General features: G+C 45.3%; 1 protein-coding gene across 1 annotated transcript in view; it reads right to left on the reverse strand.

Moving 5' to 3' along the window:
- Nucleotides 1-1,455: 1,455 nt before the first annotated feature.
- The window catches only part of LOC144755773 (long-chain fatty acid transport protein 2-like), a 599,753-nt gene continuing 578,227 nt past the window's right edge, over nucleotides 1,456-22,981 (reverse strand). The window contains exon 10 of the mRNA XM_078644998.1: nucleotides 1,456-2,311. Coding sequence (XP_078501124.1) covers nucleotides 2,294-2,311 — 18 coding nt within the window. The 3' untranslated portion in view covers nucleotides 1,456-2,293. The remainder of the gene's footprint in view (nucleotides 2,312-22,981) is intronic.

The raw sequence follows: 22,981 nt of genomic DNA on the forward strand, positions 1-22,981 counted from the left end.
TGGTTTGTTCTGACGAAAGGATTATGGCCTTGGCGGTGGCACATGGACTAATGGGTCCCTGGAATGTGTTGTGGGCAGCGCAAAATTTCTTGGAACGAAGTTTTCTTGAAAACCCACCGAGCTGTCCTCTGATGGTTATAGAGGATCCGGTGCTGGGAGATCACGTATGTTCCTTTCATCTTTTAAATTGGATGGCTGAACTGTTTTCGGATGAGGACAGTGACTTCCTCCTGGAGGCTGTTGCAGCTTACTTTTCATATACAGTCTTATCATAAACACTGCCTCAAATTGACATGCTGATTGATAGCATTTCCTTGATTTTATTGACTTTTGGTCAAGACATTTTATTTTTGCTTGCCTATTGGCTTGAGCCACATTATACTTGTGGGCTATTTTTTAGCATTAGTTTTTATAATTGAATTTTTATTCATGCTCGTTTATTGTTGGATTCTGCTCTCATGTGATGGCACTTCTGTTATCTTATTTAGTCCGTTCTCGGATCATGGGGGGGTGTTGTATAGCTCCTATATATCCTTATATCGTGTTAAGTTAGCATAGGTACATTTAAGATTTAAACGCCATTTTTCCTTTCTTGCAACTTCTGCACACGACCCTTAATTGTTGACTTAGCTTTCAACCCAGTGGTTTGCCGTGGTGTATGTGAGAATAATATGTTATTGCTCTGATATCAGTTTTGTTTAATAAACCATGTCTGCACGGAGAGTGCTGAAGTTTCAGGAGCAACACGATAAGTAATTGTTATGAGGTCTGATCTCCACGCCTTCATAGTCATAACACAAGTGCAGCCTTTACCAACTTGGGCTTGAGGCGGGATTGATATTGCTTTGCACGAGATTTTGTTAACACACTTGATGCGGTGCACATGCAGAGAGAGCTGGTGTATGCTGATGTGATTCCTTCATGCTAGGACACTAAGGTATGGGCCCGCCCTAAAACAACCCAAAGAGACCTTCTTAGCTAATAATATAATATATGTGTTAGGGAGGGTGAGATATAAGTGTTGTTAACTCTTATTCATTACAGCATGTTAACATGCTGTCACCATTCGCTTTTTATGTCTTAGTAACTATGCTGATAATTTTGCTACTGATAATAAGTATACTTGTATTATCTAAGATACTGCGCCTGAGAAGACGGCATTAGTAAATAAACATTTCAAATGCACATGTGTCTTCTTTACTCCATGTTCTGGTTTGTAATGATACTATAACGAAAGAGTGTTCATGAGTCCCACGTACCCTGAGGTACTGTAAGTTCATGTTCTGGTTTGTCTAAACATTGGAAGTTTGATATGTCCAATGAGACACTGTAGCTAGCTCGGTAAGGGGTGAGTTGGTTGCTGAGGTAAGTTTTGGGACACCCTAATTTGCCGAGGTTCCACTCCTCTGTGCACAGTTCTGTGTGAGTACAGAAACCCTGCGACAATATAATGATAAACATAAAGACTTGTATTGCTTTTGTTAATCATAGCTTTGGGCTTTTGTGGTGAGTTTGACGGTTCGACATTGTTCGCCCAGAAGGACTAGCTCACAAGTAACATTTAACACTTATTCTCGCCTTTGGCGGGTCTCTAGTTAGAAAATGAAACATAAAACGTAAAACATAAGTGGTGGTGGTTGTTTGTGACAGAAAAGTATGTCCCGATTAGAGGTTGGGTTATGCTTTGTCTTTGGTGGTTTGAAGGAGTCTATGAATTTTTCTAGTTTAGACCACATCGCTCTGTAGGGGTGTCTTCCTGGTGTATTTCTGAGAGTGGCTCCTCTGAGGAAGATCACCCAGTTTAGCCACCCTTTGAATGTGGCCTTGGCGTTGTTCTTCCAGTTCGTGAGTACTATCTTAGTTGCTGTAGTGAGGAGGAAGTCAAGGAGATTTCTGTCTTACTGAGTGGGGATGTCCGGTTGAGATATGTGCTGTGACTATTGTGGCAAATGTTTGTCTAAGGCTACAGCTCAACATTTTGTTTGTGAAGTCTAGCACCTGTTTCCAGAAATTTCTGACTTTTGTGCAACTGAAGATGAGGTGTTCTAGCTCCCCTCTCTCTGTTCCGCAGTTCCAGCAGGTGTTGTTGTCCTTTAGACCTATAGAGGCCAGGCGAGCTGGTGTCCAAAAAGCTTGATGAAGTAGCCAGAATTTGGTCTGTGCTAATACTAGGGATATCACATTTTTAGATGGGGAGGCCCCCAGTGTTTTTAGTTCCTGTTCTGTCAGTTTGGATTTTGTCTGGGTTTCCCAGTAGGCCGTCTTTTTGTCGTTAAGTTTGGATTTGACGGGTTTAATGGTTATTGTAAATCTGAAAAAAAAACAGTTTTTCATGATGAGTGTTGGATTTATGCTGTCGGTGTCTCACTACAGCTTAATCAATTAGATGACGTCGGAATATCAAATCATGGCCTCATTCCCCCAGCGTCATCAGAGTCAGTGGTCATGCAATGTAATCATCACACTTTCAACACCTGTTGTCATAAGGAAGTTCACCGACGACACATCCCGATACTTCATTGTGTGAGATAAAGCAGTAACACAGGAAGGGAGATGGACAACGAGGCCATTCCGCATTTGAAAGAAAAACAATCAAACTCCATGAAAAGCAGACTGGGGGTCCAGAATTACGGATTTTGCACCAGGGCTAAGCAATTTTGGTGCGATTGTTTTGCACCTGTCTTGAACCAGTCCTTGTGCTGAGCATCTGGTTAAACACATGTAAGCTTTTAGAAACAACATATGTAAGCCCACATTTTAATACACAGCAATTTACTGAAAAAACTAAACAGTCTCTTGTGTTGCATTCTCGCTGCAAGCTATTTTAGCAACATGTATTGTCACTTTATTTAACTTGAGTGGAGTTGAACGGAAGTAATAAACAGTTTCTATTTCCTAGCGGAGTCAATGTTTACAGATTGCATTTTAATGAAGCTAAGAACAACTCATTAAAATTCCAGTTAATTAACTCCCCTGTCTACTCCTTTCATGTTTGTTGACACCAGGTAATTGCAGCAGGTTTATTTGGTGTTTACATTGATAGATACAAGATAACATAACATTTTATTGGCAATTTAAAAAAAAACATAATCTTAGCACAGTATTGATGTTAGATTTTGCACAACGCAGTAGTTTCTACACATGTAAATACATTATTCTTTGAGTTATTGATTATAAAATGCAGGAGTGGAAATATTTCCTTAAACCTGACCACTTCTGGTTCAACAATGAATTATGAAAAATATAAAGACAGCGACACAACATGGAACAATTTGGCAAATATTAATGTTTGAAAATGACAAGGCATGGTGTTTCATAGAAATGCAGATTCATCACAACCCCTTTCGGAGAGTAAAAAAACCTTCTTGAGGAAACAGTCAATATTTTCTACGACATGTCAACTTTAGACGCTCTAAAAAGTCCCCTGTACGATAAAAGCATACTGTTCAGCTCTATAATGTTTTCCAAGATGCTTATAACAAAAATTCGTTATTTCATTCTAAAACATTAAGGATATCACTCTGTCTTCAACAACCCTTCCTTTAACCTTCAAAGCTTGCAAGCACACAGAGGCAAATAAGTCAGCATTACAGGCCAGGACTTAAAATACCCCATAGCCTTCCCTCTCTTCAGTCAACCTTCAGGCATGAGATAAAGTTAGCATTATAGTTCAGGGCCCCGATGAAGCCCCAGTAAGCATTCCTCATCATCAGTCAACCTTCACCCATTTCAAACAGACAGAACAGGAGGAGATAAAGTTAGCAATAAAGGTCAAAGCCTCCAACAAACCAGTGGAGCTTTGCCAATCTGCATGTGTGTGCAATGCTTTGAATTGGCTGAAAAAGGTGGGGTGGGATTTCAGAAAGGGGCGTGACTAAAAGAGGGCAATCAAGAATCATTTCCATGAGGCGTGTGACCTCAGTACTGCAAATCAGTGGTTGCAGGATTGGGGAGGATTTAGTGGGAGCGACTTCCCAATTATTATATTTTATTTAACAACCAGTTCCTGTACTTTTTGTTAAAAAGAATCACCGTCACTCGACGGTTAATGCTGATCTTCGGGTGTCTCGGCTCGAATTGACAAATATAAAGGGAAAGGAGGGCTTTTCTGTTCTGTAATTCCAAGGGATAGACAGCCAGCCAAAGTAGGTGCACTCCCTCTCACCAGGGTGGCTGTTACCTCAAAGAAACGAATATGTGTTTATTTGGTTAATCTGCAAATCCAAAGGTTGCTTGGTAGCCGGTAGTTGCTTTAATTGGTAGGAGTTAGTATGTTAGTATCTGAGTTCTGTAGTGTATATTTCTAATAAAGCCTTACAAAAAAAGATTTGCACAGGTACAGCCTAGTTACATTTTATTAAAAAAAAATATTTTTTTAAGGCACTTGATTTCTCTTAAACACCAAGGGCCAGATGTAGGTCGCCAAATACCGGTCGGTAACGGCCGATTTCGGCCGTTACTGACCGGTATTTGGAGTTTGAGATGTAGGGGGCCTAAATTTACAGAATCAGTAAAGTTACAGATTTGGTATATTTACCGATTTGGTAAAATACCGAATCGGTAAATTTACAGATTCTGTAAATCTAGATGTAGTTGGCACTGAAAACAGTGCCACAGGCCCTTAGGAATTCGTTCTTTACAACCAAATAATACTTGGTGGTAAATAATGAATTTCTGTGTACATGCACATCTGTGCATGGACACCGGTGCCATGTGGCACACATACATGCCCTAAGGGCATGTATGTGTGTCACATTGCACACAAGCCAGAATCAGGGGTGCAACAGGGTGTCAAAATGACACCCTGTCCCCCTTGTAAATTCGGTAATTTTACTGAATCGGTATTTACCGATTCGGTAATTGACATTGATTCCTATGGGCCTCAAGGCCCACAGGAATCAATGGCAATTACCGAATAGGTAAATACCGATTCGGTAATTACCGAATCTTACCGATTCGGTAATTGAATTGGTAAAAATACCTACATCCCGATTGCCAGTTCTTAAATACCGAATCGGTATGATTCGGTATTTAAGAATCGGTAATCGGGGATTACCTACATCTGGCCCCAAATCTCTTTACAAATTTTTCAACAGCCATCTTAAAAAAACGGCTTGCATATTCACAGTGTTTTCAGTCACACCCTGGGACATTTTAGCAATATAAATGCATGTCGCTAATTCCCTGTGCTCCAACTAGGATTCAGTTCTGGAACTGACTGGTTACACACATAGACATCTGCCGCGATCAGATTAGCCAACTCAGCTTCCATAAGGCAGAAGAGTGCATTTTCCACTGATTATTTTAGCTTGCATTTAAGGAGTGTGTGCTACTTTTTATATATTTACTATGAAGGTGAAAGGCCAACAAATTAGTCACAGATTATTGTGTGCTTTTTAGCCACTTCTCTGGCCCTTACCCCACGCTCACTGTCTCCACCCCCTCACTTTCAACCACTCATAAAATTAAGAGCGTAGCTTTAACCATGTGAATTAAAATCATGTGCTTACCAGCACATGAATCCTGGGCAGTATTTTGATGTCTTTTCTTTGAGTTCCTTTTGTTATTGCATCCAAGAATATCACACAAAATTAGCTAAAAAGGCAAACCAGACCAAATGGCTTTGCTATTGTCTGTTAGCAGCAATAAATAAATGAGTAACAACAATTATGTTGTTTTCAATAATTAGATTTGAAATGTTTCAATTCGGTTAGTTAAGACTGTGAATCAAATGCTAAGGGCCTGATTCACAAGAAGGCTCTGCTCTTGTGGTGAAGTCTCCACATTCTTGGCAGAATCTCAGCACAGCGCATTACAAAGAGTGTATTGTGCGTATACTCCACCACAAAAGTGGAGACTCTGCCACAAGTGTGGATACTCTTTGTGAACCAGGCCCTGTGTTCTGTGAAAGGGATAATGGCCTCCAGAGGAATCACTCCCCTTTCTCCTCTTCACACCATTCCACTCATTCATAAGCACTCTTTCTTCCTACATCTTTCTTAAATCATCTACCTGCAAATCTCACATTACTTTCTGCAATACTTCCTTCTGCATACACTTCTTGGTCACCTCTCCTTCACCATCCTCTCTCCCACTTAATCTATCGCTATCTCTTTACCCTTAAATACAGTATTTTCTTTATTTTGCCCTGTCAGTATTTCAACAGCTGTGTATACCTTGTTCAAACACATCGCCAGTAGGGAATGGCAGTAATATCTATCTATCTATCTATCTATCTATCTATCTATCTATCTATCTATCTATCTATCTATCTATCTATCTATCTATCTATCTATCTATCTATCTATCTATCTATCTATCTATCTATCTATCTATCTATCTATCTATCTATCTATCTATCTATCTATCTATCTATCTATCTATCTATCTATCTATCTATCTCTCTCACTCTCTCTCTACCGCTATATATATATATATATATATATATATTCACGCTCCAAGGTTGTCCACCATGTGAGTAGCACGCGAGCAGCAGCTTTATTTATGTGTAGGTGAGGACGGGGATCCGCTTGTAGACGCCGCTCCGTAATGGATCTGCCCGACGCGTTTCGAAGCTCCATCTGCTTCTCTTCAGGGGCTTTAACGGAAGCGGTGTGCGCACCCGCTACACTTCTCCAATTAATATATATATATATTCTTTTCGCAATTCCCCAATCACCTCCACATTCGGTTTTCAAGGAAGAACGGCACACCAGGTAGGTCCAGGCACAATTAACTTTTAATGTGCACTCTCCAAGAGAGTGCACATTAAAAGTTAATTGTGCCTGGACCTACCTGGTGTGCCGTTTTTCCTTGAAAACCGAATGTGGAGGGGATTTGGGGAATTGCGAAAAGAATATAGTGTGGCGACTGCGGCCGCCCACGGCACCAGCGTTGCGAGGCTGAGGATCGCTGAATGCAGTGGTGCTTGGGAATATATATATATATATATATATATATATATATATATATATATATATATATATATATATATATATATATATATATATATATATATATATATCAGTTCAGTTGCAGAGTACCCTTTCGTACAAAAGCCACAGGAAGACTGTAAGTTCTCACTTCAAGTTTAATGGCAGCATGCACACGCGGGACCTCGCAGCAGTCCCTTTCAATTGTCTTCTTACTCGTACGCCTGACGCGTTTCAGGAAGAGGTTTCCTTTCTTCAGAGGCAGAGTTTGAGGGCATTGACGACAGCGTTTTCATGGCACTCGCGATATTTATCAAACACCTGTCCATGTGGGCGTGGCCACAACTATGGCCTTCTGGGTGTTGTAGTACCATTGTTTACTTTCCCCAGTGGGTGCGGTCACAATGTCCTAAATTAAACAGTCTTTATCCCAAGTGGGTAGAAATAGGATTCGCTGCAGCCCCACGTTCTCACTTCAAGTTTAATGGCAGCATGCACACGCGGGACCTCGCAGCAGTCCCTTTCAATTGTCTTCTTACTCGTACGCCTGACGCGTTTCAGGAAGAGGTTTCCTTTCTTCAGAGGCAGAGTTTGAGGGCATAAAGACTGTTTAATTTAGGACATTGTGACCGCACCCACTGGGGAAAGTAAACAATGGTACTACAACACCCAGAAGGCCATAGTTGTGGCCACGCCCACATGGACAGATGTTTGATAAAGGGACTGCTGCGAGGTCCCGCGTGTGCATGCTGCCATTAAACTTGAAGTGAGAACTTACAGTCTTCCTGTGGCTTTTGTACGAAAGGGTACTCTGCAACTGAACTGATGTTTATCGGCTGGCCTCGGTCGAGTACGGAAGCCCACTGCCTAAAGCGGATCTCCTCAAATCTCACCAAGGGATCTGAACACGGAGAAGGAAGCAGGCTGGCACCCTACGCAGGGGGTTGCTCGCCTTCACTCAATGATAGCAATAAAGCGGAACGTGGGGCTGCAGCGAATCCTATTTCTACCCACTTGGGATAAAGACTGTTTAATTTAGGACATTGTGACCGCACCCACTGGGGAAAGTAAACAATGGTACTACAACACCCAGAAGACCATAGTTGTGGCCACGCCCACATGGACAGGTGTTTGATAAATATCGCGAGTGCCATGAAAACGCTGTCGTCAATGCCCTCAAACTCTGCCTCTGATGAAAGGAAACCTCTTCCTGAAACGCGTCAGGCGTACGAGTAAGAAGACAATTGAAAGGGACTGCTGCGAGGTCCCGCGTGTGCATGCTGCCATTAAACTTGAAGTGAGAACTTACAGTCTTCCTGTGGCTTTTGTACGAAAGGGTACTCTGCAACTGAACTGATGTTTATCGGCTGGCCTCGGTCGAGTACGGAAGCCCACTGCCTAAAGCGGATCTCCTCAAATCTCACCAAGGGATCTGAACACGGAGAAGGAAGCAGGCTGGCACCCTACGCAGGGGGTTGCTCGCCTTCACTCAATGATAGCAATAAAGCGGAACGTGGAGCTGCAGCGAATCCTATTTCTACCCACTTGGGATAAAGACTGTTTAATTTAGGACATTGTGACCGCACCCACTGGGGAAAGTAAACAATGGTACTACAACACCCAGAAGGCCATAGTTGTGGCCACGCCCACATGGACAGGTGTTTGATAAATATCGCGAGTGCCATGAAAACGCTGTTGTCAATGCCCTCAAACTCTGCCTCTGAAGAAAGGAAACCTCTTCCTGAAACGCGTCAGGCGTACGAGTAAGAAGACAATTGAAAGGGACTGCTGCGAGGTCCCGCGTGTGCATGCTGCCATTAAACTTGAAGTGAGAACTTACAGTCTTCCTGTGGCTTTTGTACGAAAGGGTACTCTGCAACTGAACTGATATATATATATATATATATATATATATATAGGTCACCAGTAGGTAGTTATAGATAGGACCTAGTTTCCATAGGAAAAGTGTTTTTTGATTTGCCAATATTTTAAAAACTAATCGGGCGGTCAGGTCAGCTGCTGTGTTGAAAGTTTTGGAGTGCTTCATCAAGCGGGGGCCAAGAATAAGGGGCATCCCAAAATGCGTTTTTTCTATGTTAATTTCCATAGGAAACTTTAGACAGAGCAAAAACCCGAACTGCTGAATGGAATTACACCAAACTTGGCAAAAAGGTAGCTCTTGATTCAGACGGCACTCTTTTTATTAAATGGTGTAAATCCATCCAGTAGTTCCTAAGAAATGTAACATTTCTCAGATATACAACTGGGGACGCAGAGGATCCACAAACCCTCCCGTTCTCATGCCTGCAATCTGATTTGCTGCCAACACTTCAAACCAGGAAGTGTTGCCAGCCAGCTAGCGTTTTGGTTGAACTGAGTCACAAGAAAAAAGGTGAAAAAACATGAAAAAACAAGAAAAGGGGTCATGGTAGAAGCACCCTGATCCCGTAGGCCTGCTCAGGGGACCCACAGGGTCCCCAGGGCCAAAAACATATTTTTTGTAAAAATGTTTCAGCGGGATTCTTTTTTTTAAATGAAGCGCAGGCTCCTGTGCTTCGTTTCCTTTAAGCCCCCTGGTGGGCCAGGTCCTGGGGGCAATGTAAAAATGAGATACGGGGGCCCGTGCAGGCCCCTGCAGCCCTGGGGACCACCATCTCCCCAGGGCTTATCCATTAAATGCTGGGGGCTACGAGACCACCGTACCCCTGGGGACTGCCATCTCCCTGGTGTTATAAAAACAAAAATCAATGCATGGGCGGCTTCTGCTGGGGAGGTGGTGGTCCCCGGTCCCTTGCTCACTTTGCCACTGGATTCAAGCTAGCCTGGCTGAAGAGGGGTGTTACCGCGAAACCGGTCCCAAGAGGTTTGTTTCCGGTTCAGGGAAGACCTGGCTTGGCAGCTCGGTCTGGACTACCCCCATGAGGCACAGGGTCAAGACTGATTTGCGTATAGCTGGGTCTGAACTGAGGTGGCAAAGTGAGTTAAAGACTGATGATGGATTCAACCCAAATCTGTGACTGGGGGTGAGTGTCTGAAAAGTTTCAGCGCTCCGTCCATCATCTCCTTGTGTTTGCTTTGTTAGCCCTAATTTGGCAGGGTATGCCCAGACGTGGGTCCCTTGCTCACTTTGCCACTGGATTCAATCTAGCCTGGCTGAAGATGGGTGTTACCCCAAAACCGGGCCAGGACGCTTTTTTCCGGTTCAGGGAAGACCTGGCTTGGCAGTTTGGGCTGGACTGTTCCCATGAGGCACAGGGTCAAGACTGATTTGCATATAGCTGGGTCTGAACTGAGGTGTCAAAGTGAGCTAAAGATTGATGATTGATTCAACCCAGATCAGTGACTGGGGTTGAGTGTCTGAAAAGTTTTAGGGTTCCATCCATTATCTCCATTTGTTTGCTTTGTTCTCCCTAAGTTGGCAGGGTATGCCCAGACGTGGGTCCCTTGCTCACTTTGCCACTGGATTCATGCTAGCCTGGCTGAAATGGGGCGTTACCCCCAAACCGGTCCCAGGATGCTTGTTTCTGGTTCAGGGAAGACCTGGCTTGGCAGTTCAGGCTGGACTGATCCCATGATGGAGCCTCATGGATTTGCAAATAGCTGGGTCTGAATTGAGGTGGCAAAGTGAGCTAAATAATGATGATGAATTCAACCCAGATCTGTGACTGGGGGTGAGTGTCTGAAAAGTTTCAGCGCACCGCCCATCATCTCCTTGTGTTTAATGTGAAATGTGGGGGCCACGCGGCCCATCCGCATTCCCGGGGACCTCCACCTTCCTGGGGCTATTTAGATAATTAGGCACGCAGCCCCAGGGACTGCCACCTCTCCTGAGCTATGCTCAAAAGAATGTGTGGGAGGGTTGAAGCGGCTGGCTATGAGAGCAACGTAGCCCCAGGGACCACCATCTCCCGGGTCTATAAAAACAAAAATCAATGCATGGGGGCTTCTGCCAGGGAGGGGGTGGTCACCGCCATCTCCAGGACCGACTCAAGCAATGTTCTGGGGTGCCTACCTCTGAGACATTGCAGTTTGCAATAGGATGGCGGGAGCACAGCTCCCGTCATCCCATAGCAAATAGTGTGCTTGCTTTGTTCAAAACAAGTACACTTTGCTTTTTACCCCCAGGAAGCTGCATGTCAGCAACTCCCTGGGGGTAAAACGCCATTTAGTCTCCTGCAGGAGGCAGGAGCCAGCCAGTCCTGAGGCCTTCAGGCTTCTCCCACGATCCCCAACCAGCTGGCCATGCCCCAGGAGGTGGGGTCCTGGGGCCGAAAATGGTCACGCGACCCCCGTCCTTAAAAAGAATTATGACAAATGATATAATGAAAGGGCCAGGCCCCGGGGATTAGGTCCCCGGAGCCGAAATCAGCTTGAGGAGGGGGGTTGTGTAGCCCCCGTACTTATAAAGAATTATGACTAAAGATATCATGAAATGGCCTGGCCCCGGGGAACGGGATTCCTGGGGCCAAAAAGAGCCCAGGAGGGGGGCAGCACTGTCCCCCTCCCCTTTTGAAATGAAAAAAAAGAAAGCCCTAGTCCCGGGGGTAGGGGCGCCGGGGCCGAAATGGGGGCCACGCGGCCGCTCTCCTTTTTTATTTCAAAATAAATAAAAATTTGGGTCAGGCCTGGGGGATGGGGTCCCTGGGCCCAAAAGGATCAAGGGAAGGGAGGGCCACACAAGCTTCCTTCCTACAATTTCCCCCAAAAATCAGAAGCTGGCAACTCACTGGAGACCCGCCCCCTTTCTCCACTACTCTGCAAATGCACCTCCTTGTGCTCTCTTGCTTGCGGGATGAAGTCCTCATCACTCTTGAAGGTCATTAGGGGTCAACCTGTTACCTTCAGTAAGCCCCACATAGTGGGATTGCTGAGAGGAGGTCACAGGCCATGACCCTTTTTCCACCACTTGCAAACGTCCTTCTCAGCGCACTGCTGGTGGTGCGATGAGGTCCCTTTGCATCCTGAGGACCTCAGGACTAAAGTGGACTTCATCCCCAAGCACCAGTGCGCCAGGAGGTGCATTTGCAGTGTGGTTGAGAAAGGGGACATGGCCTCTGACCACCTCTCAGCAATGCAGTTGTGTGTGGCTTACTAGAGGTAACAGTAGGGCTAGTTGGCCCCTCAGGGACACTCAAGAGGCAAGGGGACATCATCCCCCAACCAAGAGCACGCCAGGAGGCTCATTTACAGAGTGCCCGAGAAAGGGGGCGTGGTCTGCGTCCACCTCTCAGCAATCCCACTGTGCGAGGCTTACTGGAGGTAACAGATAGGCTAGTTGGCTCCTAAGGACTACCAGCAGCGAAGTGGATTTTATCCACCAACCAAGAGTGTGCCAGGAGGCACTTTTGCAGACTGATGGAGAAAGGGGGCATGGCCTGCTATCACAACTCAGCAATCCTGCTGTGTGGGACTTATTGGAGGTACCAGGAGGGGTAGTTGTCCCACAAGGACATCCTTGGGGCCAACTATCTCTCTTGTGACCTCCAGTCAGTCCCACACAGTGGGATTGCTAAGAGGTCTTCAGAGGCGACATTCACCTTCCTTCACCACTCTGCAAACGCACCTCCTGGCACACTACTGGTTGGAGGATGAAATCCACTTTACTCCTGATAGATCTTGGGGGCCAAGAGGCCCTCCTGGCACCTCCTGTAAGTCCTACGCAGTGGAATTCCTGAGAGCTGGTTGGAGACCCAGCCCCTTTTTTTCATCCCTCTGCAAATGTAACTGTGCTGCTAGTTAAAAAACCTTAGAAATTCTCTGAAAAAAACACAGGTTTCAGGGACGTTATATTTAGGAATTAGCATTTAAAAAACCTTAGAAATTCACTGAATAAACCACTAGTTACAGGAATGTTATAGTTAGGCTGACATTTCACTTATACAAAACCAGTGAAATTCAGCAGTTATACTTAGCTGAGATAACTATAACTCGCGCCCCCTCAATGCACTGCTGATGACATCACATATTACATCACTCATGCCATGGTCAGTGACATTACTGATGACATCTGAAATTACATCACTGATTCTATGTTTTTTTAAACTAGTAATCACATTTGCAGAGTGTTGGAGAAAGGGGACTGGGCCTTCAACCAGCTCTCAGGAATCCCGCTGTGTAGGACTTACAGGATGTAGCAGGAGGGCTTCTTGGCCCCTAAGGTCCCTCAAGAGTAAAGTGGACTTCATCCCTCAATCAGTAGTGCGCCATAAGCGGACCCAAGTTTATAGAGTGGTGGAGAAAGGGGGCGTGGCCTCCAAAGACCTCTTAGTAATCACGCTGTGTGGGACATACTGGAGGTAACAGGAGGGGTAGTGGGCTCTCAAGGACATCCTTGGAGGCCAATTATCCCTCCTGTTACCTCCAGTAAGTCCCACACAGCAGGATTGCTGCGAGGTTGTCAGATGCCATGTCCCCTTTCCCCATCACTGTGCAAACGGGCCTCCTGGCTTACCACTAGCAGGGGGATGAAATCACCTTGGCTCCAAAGGACCTTTGGGGGCCAACTACCCATCCTGCTAACTCCAGTAAGTCCCACAGAGTGATTTTGCTGAGAGATGTTCAGTGGCCATGCCCCTTTCTCCACCACTCTGCAAATGCATCTCCTGGCATACTACTAGTTGGGGGATGAAGTCCCCTTGGCTCTTGCGGGTCCTTGGGGTCCAACTACCCATCCTGCCATGTCCAGTAACACCCACACAGCTGGATTCCTGAGAGGTTGTCAGAGACCACGTCCCCTTTCTCCACCACTCTGCAATCGCTCCTCCTGATAAACTGCTGGGTTGGGGAAGTAGTCATCTTTAATCCTTAGACCCTCAGGTGTAATGTGGAATTCATTCCCCAACCAGAAGTGCACCGGGAGGCGCGATTGCAGAGTGGTGGAGAAAGGGGGTGCAACCTTCAAGTCCTCTCAGCAATCCTGCTCTCTGGGACTTACTGGAGGTAACAAGAGAGTTTGTTGGCCCCTAAAGACTCTAAGCAATCAAGGAGCTTTCACTCCCCAAACACCATTGTGCCAGGCGGTGCATTTGGAGAGTGGTAGTGAAGGGGGCCACACTCACATACCCACACAGTCACTCATAAAGCCTGATCACACAACCAGTCACTCACCCATACAGCCACTCACATAGCCACACTCTCACCCATACAGCTACTGACACACCCAGGTATTACCCTGTACAGCCACTCACACACCCACTCATATACCCATGCAGCCTCTGAACAGAGCCACTTACTCACCGATACAACTACTCACACACTCACTCACACACCCACACAACCACTTACATACCAGTTCACACACCCATATATCCACTTACACACTTGCTCACTCACTCAAACAGCGATTCTCACAGACATTCACTCATCCATTCACATAAAACCACTCATACACTAACTCACTCAACCAAAAACTCACTAAAACAACCACTAACTCACCCATACAGCCACTTATACACCCAGGCACTCACTCATACAGCCATTCATACAGCCACTAAGTCACCCAAACAGCTACTGAGACACCCACTTTTACACCCATACAGCCACTTACACACTCACTTACACCTGTACAGTCACTCAGACATCCAAGGTTTTTAAAATTCTATTTCTTAACTATAACATCCCTATAATCTTTGTTTTTTTCAGTGAATTTCTACATTTAAAAAAATGTCTATTTCCTACCAATAACCTGTAACCTTTGGTTTTTTAAGTGAATTCGTAAGGTTTTTAAATTGTACTTCCTTACTGTAACCACTAACCTTTGACATTAAGGGCCTGATTACGATGTCGGTCGGAAACTAAACCTTCTGACTCCTTGTCGGATTCAGTTCCAGCTGACTCGCGGTCGGCGGTTCCCCCCAACTGATTATGATGCTTTTCAACACCGTTTGAAAGGACTCCTATCGACTTCAATAGGAGCAGGTGTTCCAACCTAAAACACAGGCTCCTATAGGGAAAATAGGTGTCTGCATAAAACTTTGCACCCTGTCGTGGGCACCCCATGGTGCCTGCCACACTGTGCATAATTTTACAGGGGGTCCCTCGGGTACCCCCTCGACCTCAAACTGGAGGACTCAGAATGAAGGGGAGTCCTTCTATGGGTTCCCAAATTCAGTCTCCAACAGCCTTTTTGTGTCAGACAGACCAAGTTGGAAAGGCTGTCGGAATCCAACATCGTAATCGGTCGGTTGAAAACGCTGTCCAATAAGCTGTACTAATCAGCTCTGACTGACTCAGATTCTCCAAATGCCAGTCGTAACCGATTTGGAATGACCGAAAGGTTCCCCTTCCGACCATGAGCATTGTAATCAGGGTCAGTTGGAATTGTTTCTGACCAAGTTGTGTGGATGGGTTCCGACAGAGTCTAGTGGAATCTGACTTTCGGTCAGAGACATTCCGACCAACATCGTAATCAGGCCCCGTGTGTGAGTGAGTGCATGAGTGTCTCAGTGGTGTACGAGTATCTAAGTTGGTTTGTACGTGGGTGGGAGGGAGAAAGTTTGAGTGGAGCTGTAAGTGGGTATACTAGCGTCTGAGTGAGTCTGTGAGTGGGTGTGCAAGTCTTTGATAAGGGTGGTAGGTAAACTCCACTCCACCGGCAGACTTTGTGGAGTTTTACTGCTCCACTTGGAAAATGGAGTTCAAGCAAGACTCTGCCAACTGCCAGTGTAGGGGAGTTTACCCCTACACTTCATCCCCCTCCAGTAGTGCACCAGGAGGCCCCTTTTAAGAGTCGTTGAGAAATGCGGTGGGGCCTCGGATGAGGTCTGAGCAATTCTACTTTGGGTACTTACTTGTGGCAACAATAGAGGTTCTTACCCCTGAACAACCCTCAGCAACCAAGGAGACTTTATCCTGCAACCAGTAGTACACCAGGAGGACCCTTTGCAGAGCAGTTGAGATAGGCTGCAGGCCTCCGATGAGGTCTGAGCAATACCGCTGTGGGAGGCTTGCTTGTGGCAACAATAGGGGTTCTTGGCCCCCAACGGTCCTCAGCAGCCAAGGCAGCTTCTTCCCCAAACAAGTAGTGTGCCAGGAGGCCTCTTTGCAGAGTGGTTGAGAAAGGGGGCAGGGCCTCTAATGACATCTGAGCAACCCCGCAGTGGGGGACTTACTTGTCGCAACAGTAGCGGTTCTTGGCCCCAGCCAAGGGGACTTCATCCCCATCCAGTAGTGCACCAGGAGGCTCCTTTGCAGAGTGGTTGAGAAAGGTGGCAAGGCCTCCGATGCGGTCCGATCAATCCCTATGTAAGAGACTGATTTGTAGTAGTTATTTAGCCCGGGGAGGTGGAGCCTGAGAATGGGTCCCCATGCACCCCCCTCATTTAGATAAAATAATATGTTTTCATCTAGGGATCACAACCTCATCTAAGTATTATGTCCCACTCATTGAACCAATAGATGTTATGTTATGTTATTTGCACTTATAGAGCGCGCGATTACCCTGGGGTGCCCTGGCGCTAAGAGAAATTGATTGTATACTATTGAGAGAAGAGCCATGTCTTTAAGCCCTTCCGAAAGGAATGGAGATCCGGGGCATTCCTAAGAAAGAAAGGAAGCTCGTTCCAAGCTCTGGAGGCACAAAGAATAAAGCTCCTACCTCCCCCGTTTACTTTTTTAAAAGTAGGGACTTGCACTTGTTTGGACTAGTAGACCGTAGCATTCGGCCAAGAACATACCAATGGATTTTATGCCTATGAAACTCAGGACCAGTTCCATTGATGGCCTTAAAGAGGGTACATAGTGCCTTGAAGCGGGTTCTTTGTTTTACAGGGAGCCAGTGCAATTTCTTTAGCTCTTCTTTCACGGAAACACATTTTGGCGTTCTGGACAGCAGTCTGGCCACTGTATTTTGGACTAGTTGGAGCCTGATTGTATGTTGTTTATGGTCATAAAGATATAGAGTATTACAGTAATCCTGATTGTATGTTGTTTATGGTCATAAAGATATAGAGTATTACAGTAATCCAAACATGACATTATAAGGGCCATCACCGCTGTCTTGAGATTGTCCTCGGTCAAAAAGATCTTAATTTTCCTTATGATTCTAAGAACCATAAAGCAGGCTGAAATCACCATGCTTACTTGATCACCCATGGTAAGTTTGTTGTCCACTAGTACCCAAGGTTTTTAGCTTTCCTGGTGGATATGGGGCAAGAACCTAGGTCCTCCGGCCACCACTCCGGTGTCCACACCTGTGGATTGTTTCCGAACTTTAAGACCTCGGTCTTGCTGGAGTTACGTTTTAAACAATTAGAAGACATCCAGCCTGAAATTGCGCTTATACAGCTATGGAAACGTTACCCCGTTTCCTTCTCACCTCCCTCAGTCAACGACAACACTATTTGCGTGTCGTCTGTGTAGGAGGTGTACTGGAAGCCAAAGGACCTAATAACTCCTGCCAGTGGTGCCACACATATGTTAAAATGCGTTGGGCTAAGTGATGAGCCCTGTGGCACCCCGTAAGGGAGTAAAAAAGGTTTAGATGTATTCCCATCCAGATCCACGGTTTGCGACCTATCAGCTAGGAAAGATTGTATACGTTTCCAAGCTAGGCCTTCAACACCGATCTCAGACCTATGGTCCATCAATACTTTATGATGGACCATGTCAAAGGCCGCAGACAAGTCTAGTAAGATCAATACGGCATTGCCTCCTCTGTCTTCGGCCTCTCTAATTTCCTTCGTGGATTTCAGCAGAGCCAGCTCAGTGCTATGATGTGCTCTGAACCCATATTGCGATGGGTCCGGAGAATTATTAAGATGAAGAAATGCACTAAGTTGGATGTTCATTGCCTTTTCCAGGATTTTGGCAGGAAAAGGGAGCCATGAGATCGGCCTGTAGTTGTTGGAATCTTTAGTGTCCAGAGTCTGCTTCTTCAACAATCGAAGAACAGAAGCTTTATTCCAGGTTTAAGGAAATATGCCAGATGCAAAAACTGCATTCAGCAGGGGGGTCAACGTCATTCCAATCACTTCTAGAAGTTGTTTCATAACCCGGACAGGGTAAGGATTATTAGGGGCTCCTGAATGGATGGAGTTCAGGACCGTAATTGTCTCTGATAACTCCAGGGGTGAGAATTGGTCAAATACCAGTGGAGAGCTACAGCTATTCAGCCCCTTCAAATTGGAGCTCATTGTCGCCAATTTATTGGTTTTAGTAAGAGAAGAAAATATTATTTCAACTTTGTGTTTGAAGAAATCAGCAATTTTATTGCAAAATTCAGGGTTGCCCTGGATCTTAGGAGCATTCGGGGTAGACAGTTTTTTAATAGTTTTGAAAATTTCCTTTGAATTGGATTTGGCTAGTGCTACTTGTGCTGAAAATAACTTTTTTTTGCTTTTAATAGCAATTGCTTATAAGTAGTGATGCAATGTTTATATCTTTCCTTGTCCACATCAGCATGCTTTTTGCATCATACCCTCTTTAACTGCTTGCAACCCAATTTTTTAGCTCTAAGCTCGTCCGAATACCAAGGAGCTGAAGGTGAAGCTTGTTTGGGCATCCACTTTTTTCAGGGGCTGGTTGGTTGCAGGTTATAACTAGCAATTGGTTATAAGCAGCCGAGGCATCTTCCACTTCCGACGGAAGAGGGCACATCGAGCTCCTAAGGGAGTTTTCAAATTTCTTGATATCCACATTTCCCCAGGCTATGGTCACAATCTCCTGGGCCGGTTTAGTACTAGCTAAATGGCCCCTGTAGCTGTTAAGTTCAAACTGATTAGCACAGTGGTCGGACCACGAGATTGGGAGTACTGCAGTACAAACTAGATCACAGTTATTAGAGTATGTACCATCCAGAGTATGTCCTTTTACATGAGTTGGGGCCTTCACCAACTGTTGAAGGCCTCCAGCCCCCATGATTAGCTCCAGACGACTAGTGCCGGGATCAGAAAGGTTTTCTAAATAAAAGTTAAAATCACCCAATACCTTATAGGAACTCTAGACATAGTCCTTCTTCATGTCCAAAAACGCACTTTTAAGTCCCAGTGGGCGATACAGTAGTAAACCGTTGAAGGTTCTATGATTTACTGAATGGATATTAAAAGCTAGGGCCTCACATGCCGTGTTAGAGGCAGAGAGAAAATTGGATTCCACTGAGTCATGATAAATGACTGCATGCCCTCCCCCTTTTTTGAGTGACCTGTCAAGAGTGTAACAATCAAACCCAGAGGTGGTTGCCTTCACTAGGTCAGGTCCAGAAGCATTGTCTGTCCATGATTCAGTGATGAAGGCCAGCTTTATATCAAGTTTTTCCAACAATAACCCACATTCCGTGCTATGCTTAATTAAAGATCTGGCATTGAGTAAAATACATTTTAAGGGGCCTATATCGCTGGCGTTGGTCTTTTAACCTATTGTACTGCTAGGACCAACTGCTAGCAAGTTAAGAATATGAGGGAGTTGCTGCTGGCAGCAATTGCAGGAAGTGCTCTCCATCTCATCATTAACTGCAGTTTGTGGCATATAGGGACAGCATAGCCTGCCCTTACCTGGGTTCAGGTTATGCAGCTCTTCATTAGTGTACTCCCAAGTAACTGGGAAAATATGGCCATGAGGACTGGCCCTGTTCCTGAGTAGGAGGAGTAGGAGGAGTAATGCATGATTTCAATGTTAAGGGCATTGGTATGAAATTGAAAATTATTATTTTTGATGTACAGATTTTATAATTTTAATTATTACTTATACTGCACTTTGAGAAAAGAATAAGGATGTTCTTTCTATTTAATGATTATGAATTGTTTTTAAACATTATCAAGGTGCTTTAAGTAATATATTTGTCACTTTTTGTATATATATTAGGGGTGGGCGGAATGTGTGTAGTTGCGCTAAGCAAAGCTCCGCAAAACGGTAAAAAATCTCAGCGAGCAAGGAAAAAATTCCGCGAACACTCGGAATTGCTTGTTCCGCCCGTTCGCGATGCTATTTTCCTGTTTGCGAACGCTGGGTGGGTGCTCGGGGACAAATATTTTGCGAATACCCATTTTGAAAGCACGAACAAGCAAAAAATTCCACGAAGCCACAGATAGCGGAATTTTTGGCAATTTCGCACTCTCCGTGGGACAAATTCCGTGAATTCTGCGAGCCGAATGGAATTTACCGCCCAGGCCTCATATATATATATATATATATTTATTTATTTATATATGTAGTATTTTTTCTATATTTACGATAAGCACATATTTCCACAGGGCTTTGAAGAAGGCTCTCACTGAAACGCATCAGTGCTTTGAGTTTATTAAATAAAGCTGATTTAAATTCACTTCCTGAAGTGCCCAATCCGTTGGCACCTGGTCAACATACTGCAATTCCACTATTTCAAGGTGAGTTTTTTCAAAAGTTCACATTTATTTTGCTTTTACATGGCAAAATGCACAGTCCCTTAAATCCACAGTCTCAGACCGACGCATTTCGGCGAATTGTCTTCTACTGGGTCACATGTATATATATTACCTACTGGCGGTCGCCAGTATGTAGTCATAGTTAAAACCTAGTTTCCATAGAAAAGCATTTTTTGATTTGCTAATAACTTTGGCGTCGTTTGACGAATCTTCATGAAATTCTCCAAATAAAAGGTCTATCCTATCCTGAAAGTTGTGGGGTTTTATTGTCAAGCGGGGGCTGAGAATAAAGGGGGGTCCCAAAAAGTGTTTTCTCCTTGTTAATTTCCATAGGAAATATTATTACAGGCTACAGCCCGAATTGCCGAACAGAATTACACCAAATTTGGCAGAAAGGTAGAGCTTGGTTCAGAAAGCAACCTTTTTTTAAATGGTGTAAATCTGTGCAGTAGTAATTAATAAATTCAAAAAATAAACTTAAAAAATTAATTTCCCATAGGAAACGTTAGCCAAGGCTACAGCCCGAACTGCTGAACAGAATTACACCAAATTTGGGAAAAAGGTAGTGACTTTTTTTAAATGGTGTAAATCCGTTCAGTAGTTGCTGGGAAATTAAAAAAATAAAAGTTTCAATATCTGGGGCAGCGGTGGGTTCGCGCACCCTCCCGACCATGCGATTCACTGTGATTGGCTGCCACGACCACGAGTTTCAATGTGATTGGCTGCAAACACTCCAAACCAGGAAGTGTTGGCAGCCATCTTGTGACACGGTAAAACTGAGTCACAAGAAAACAGTCGAAAAAAGATTAAAAGAGAAGAAAATGGGGCAGGGTAGTAACACCCTGACCCTCTAGTTCTGCTCACAGGGGTCCCTCAAGGACCCCCTGGCCCACAAATGATTTTTTATTTAAAAATAAAAATATCAGAATGCGTGCTGGGTGCGTGAACCAGGACGGAAAAAAAATTACGCGGGGGGAGCCCCACTAAATTTCAATTAGCCACCGGGTGGGGTAGGTTCCAGGGGCAATCCTATAATTATATTGCGGGGCCTGCGGGGCCTCCTCAGCCCTGAGGACTGCCACCTCCCCGAAGCTATGTAAATTAGGTACGGGTGGGCACACGGCCCTCCTGCACTCCTGGGGATCTCCACCTCATCGGGGCTTGCTTTGTAGTTTTAGGGGGACGTCAGAGGCCCCCTCAAGCCCCGGGGATCGCCACCCCCAGGGCTCTTGCAAGTCCCAGGGAGCTCATCTCCGGGACATTGTTGTTTGCTATGAGAGGGTGGAAGCATATCTCGCACACTGTCAAAGCAAACCCTGGTTGCTTTGTTGAAGCGATGTGAGGAAAAACCTGCTCTCGGTTCAATGAAGCAAAGCAGAGTTGCTTTTGGGCAAGGGAAGCTGCATGTTAGCAGGTCTCATTGGCCAAAAGGAATGCTGGATCCTGCAGTAGGCGGGGAGCCGGCGGGACCGTGGGGGCATTGAGGTTGCCCCCATGGTCACCAACAGAAAGGCCAGGCCCAGGGAATGGGGTCCGTGGGGCCAGAAGTGGCCCCCCTCCCCTATGAAAATAAATAAATATGTAGATGTGGGCATGCCTCGAGATGGGGTCCCGAGGCAAATGTAAATGAAAGTGAACACATTTTATTTTTCAAAAAGGTATGGAGTTGTGACCCTAGAGAGACGGGTGCACGGCCCCCTAGTGCGAATATAAAGGGTGCGCGCCTCTCAGCGTGGCCCCCTAGTGTGAACGTGTTGGGTGCACGGTTCTCAGCGCGGCACTCGAGTACTTCTCAGGTCTTGCAAACACCGAGGGGCATATTCTCAAGGACACATCAACGAGTTGACTACACTTTATGGAAGCCAAAATAATAATCCCGCAAATATTACTAATGAGATGCAGAGTAGGCGTTCCTGTGCAAAAAGCAGCAAACACACCACTTCGCAACTTTCTCAACCACCAGCAAGATCGGCAAAGAGAGTAAAAAACAGGCGATAAGGTGCGTTAGCACCAGGAAGTTTACACCTGCCCTGACCTGGTGTAAATTCGGACTTTTGGAGGATAGGCAGGAGGTGTGGTCCCCCCCTTTTGCGGCATGCATCCCCCCCGAAAGTTGGAGTCGCTCAGGGCTCCATCCTAAGCCCATTGCTGTTTAACTTGTATTTGGCCCCCCGCGCCCTGCTGGCCGAAGCATGTGGTGCAAAAATCATATCTTATGCTGATACTCAGCTGCTGTTCACTTGAAAAAAGGACGAGGATCTTGACGGAGAGGGGATAGATAAATGCTTAAGAGAGGCTTTTGCCTGGTTTAGACTCAACCAGTTACAATGTAACCCAGAGAAATCCGAAGTGATTCTTTTTGGTTCATTCATCCACGATGCATGGAAGCAATGGTGGCCTTCAAATATGTCACCCCTCAGACATCAGCAGGAGTAGTGAGAAATCCAGGGGTAAAAATGGATGATTCCCTTGATATGAAAACCCAAGTTCAATCGGTAGCAGGCACTTGCTGCGGCATCCTAAAAATGCTCCAGTAATTTCTCCCCCTCCTGTCGCTCCCTCATAGAAGGACTGCCCTCATCACCTCGAGATTGGACTATGTAAACGTTTTATATCTGGGCCTCCCGGATTGCCTTCTGAATAAACTTCAGGTCATCCAAAATGTGGCAGGTAGAGCCATTCCTATGTTAAATCCCAGAGTGCGGATCTCGT

The sequence above is a fragment of the Lissotriton helveticus genome, chromosome 5_1, assembly GCF_964261635.1.
Source record: "Lissotriton helveticus chromosome 5_1, aLisHel1.1, whole genome shotgun sequence".
Lineage (NCBI taxonomy): Eukaryota > Metazoa > Chordata > Amphibia > Caudata > Salamandridae > Lissotriton > Lissotriton helveticus.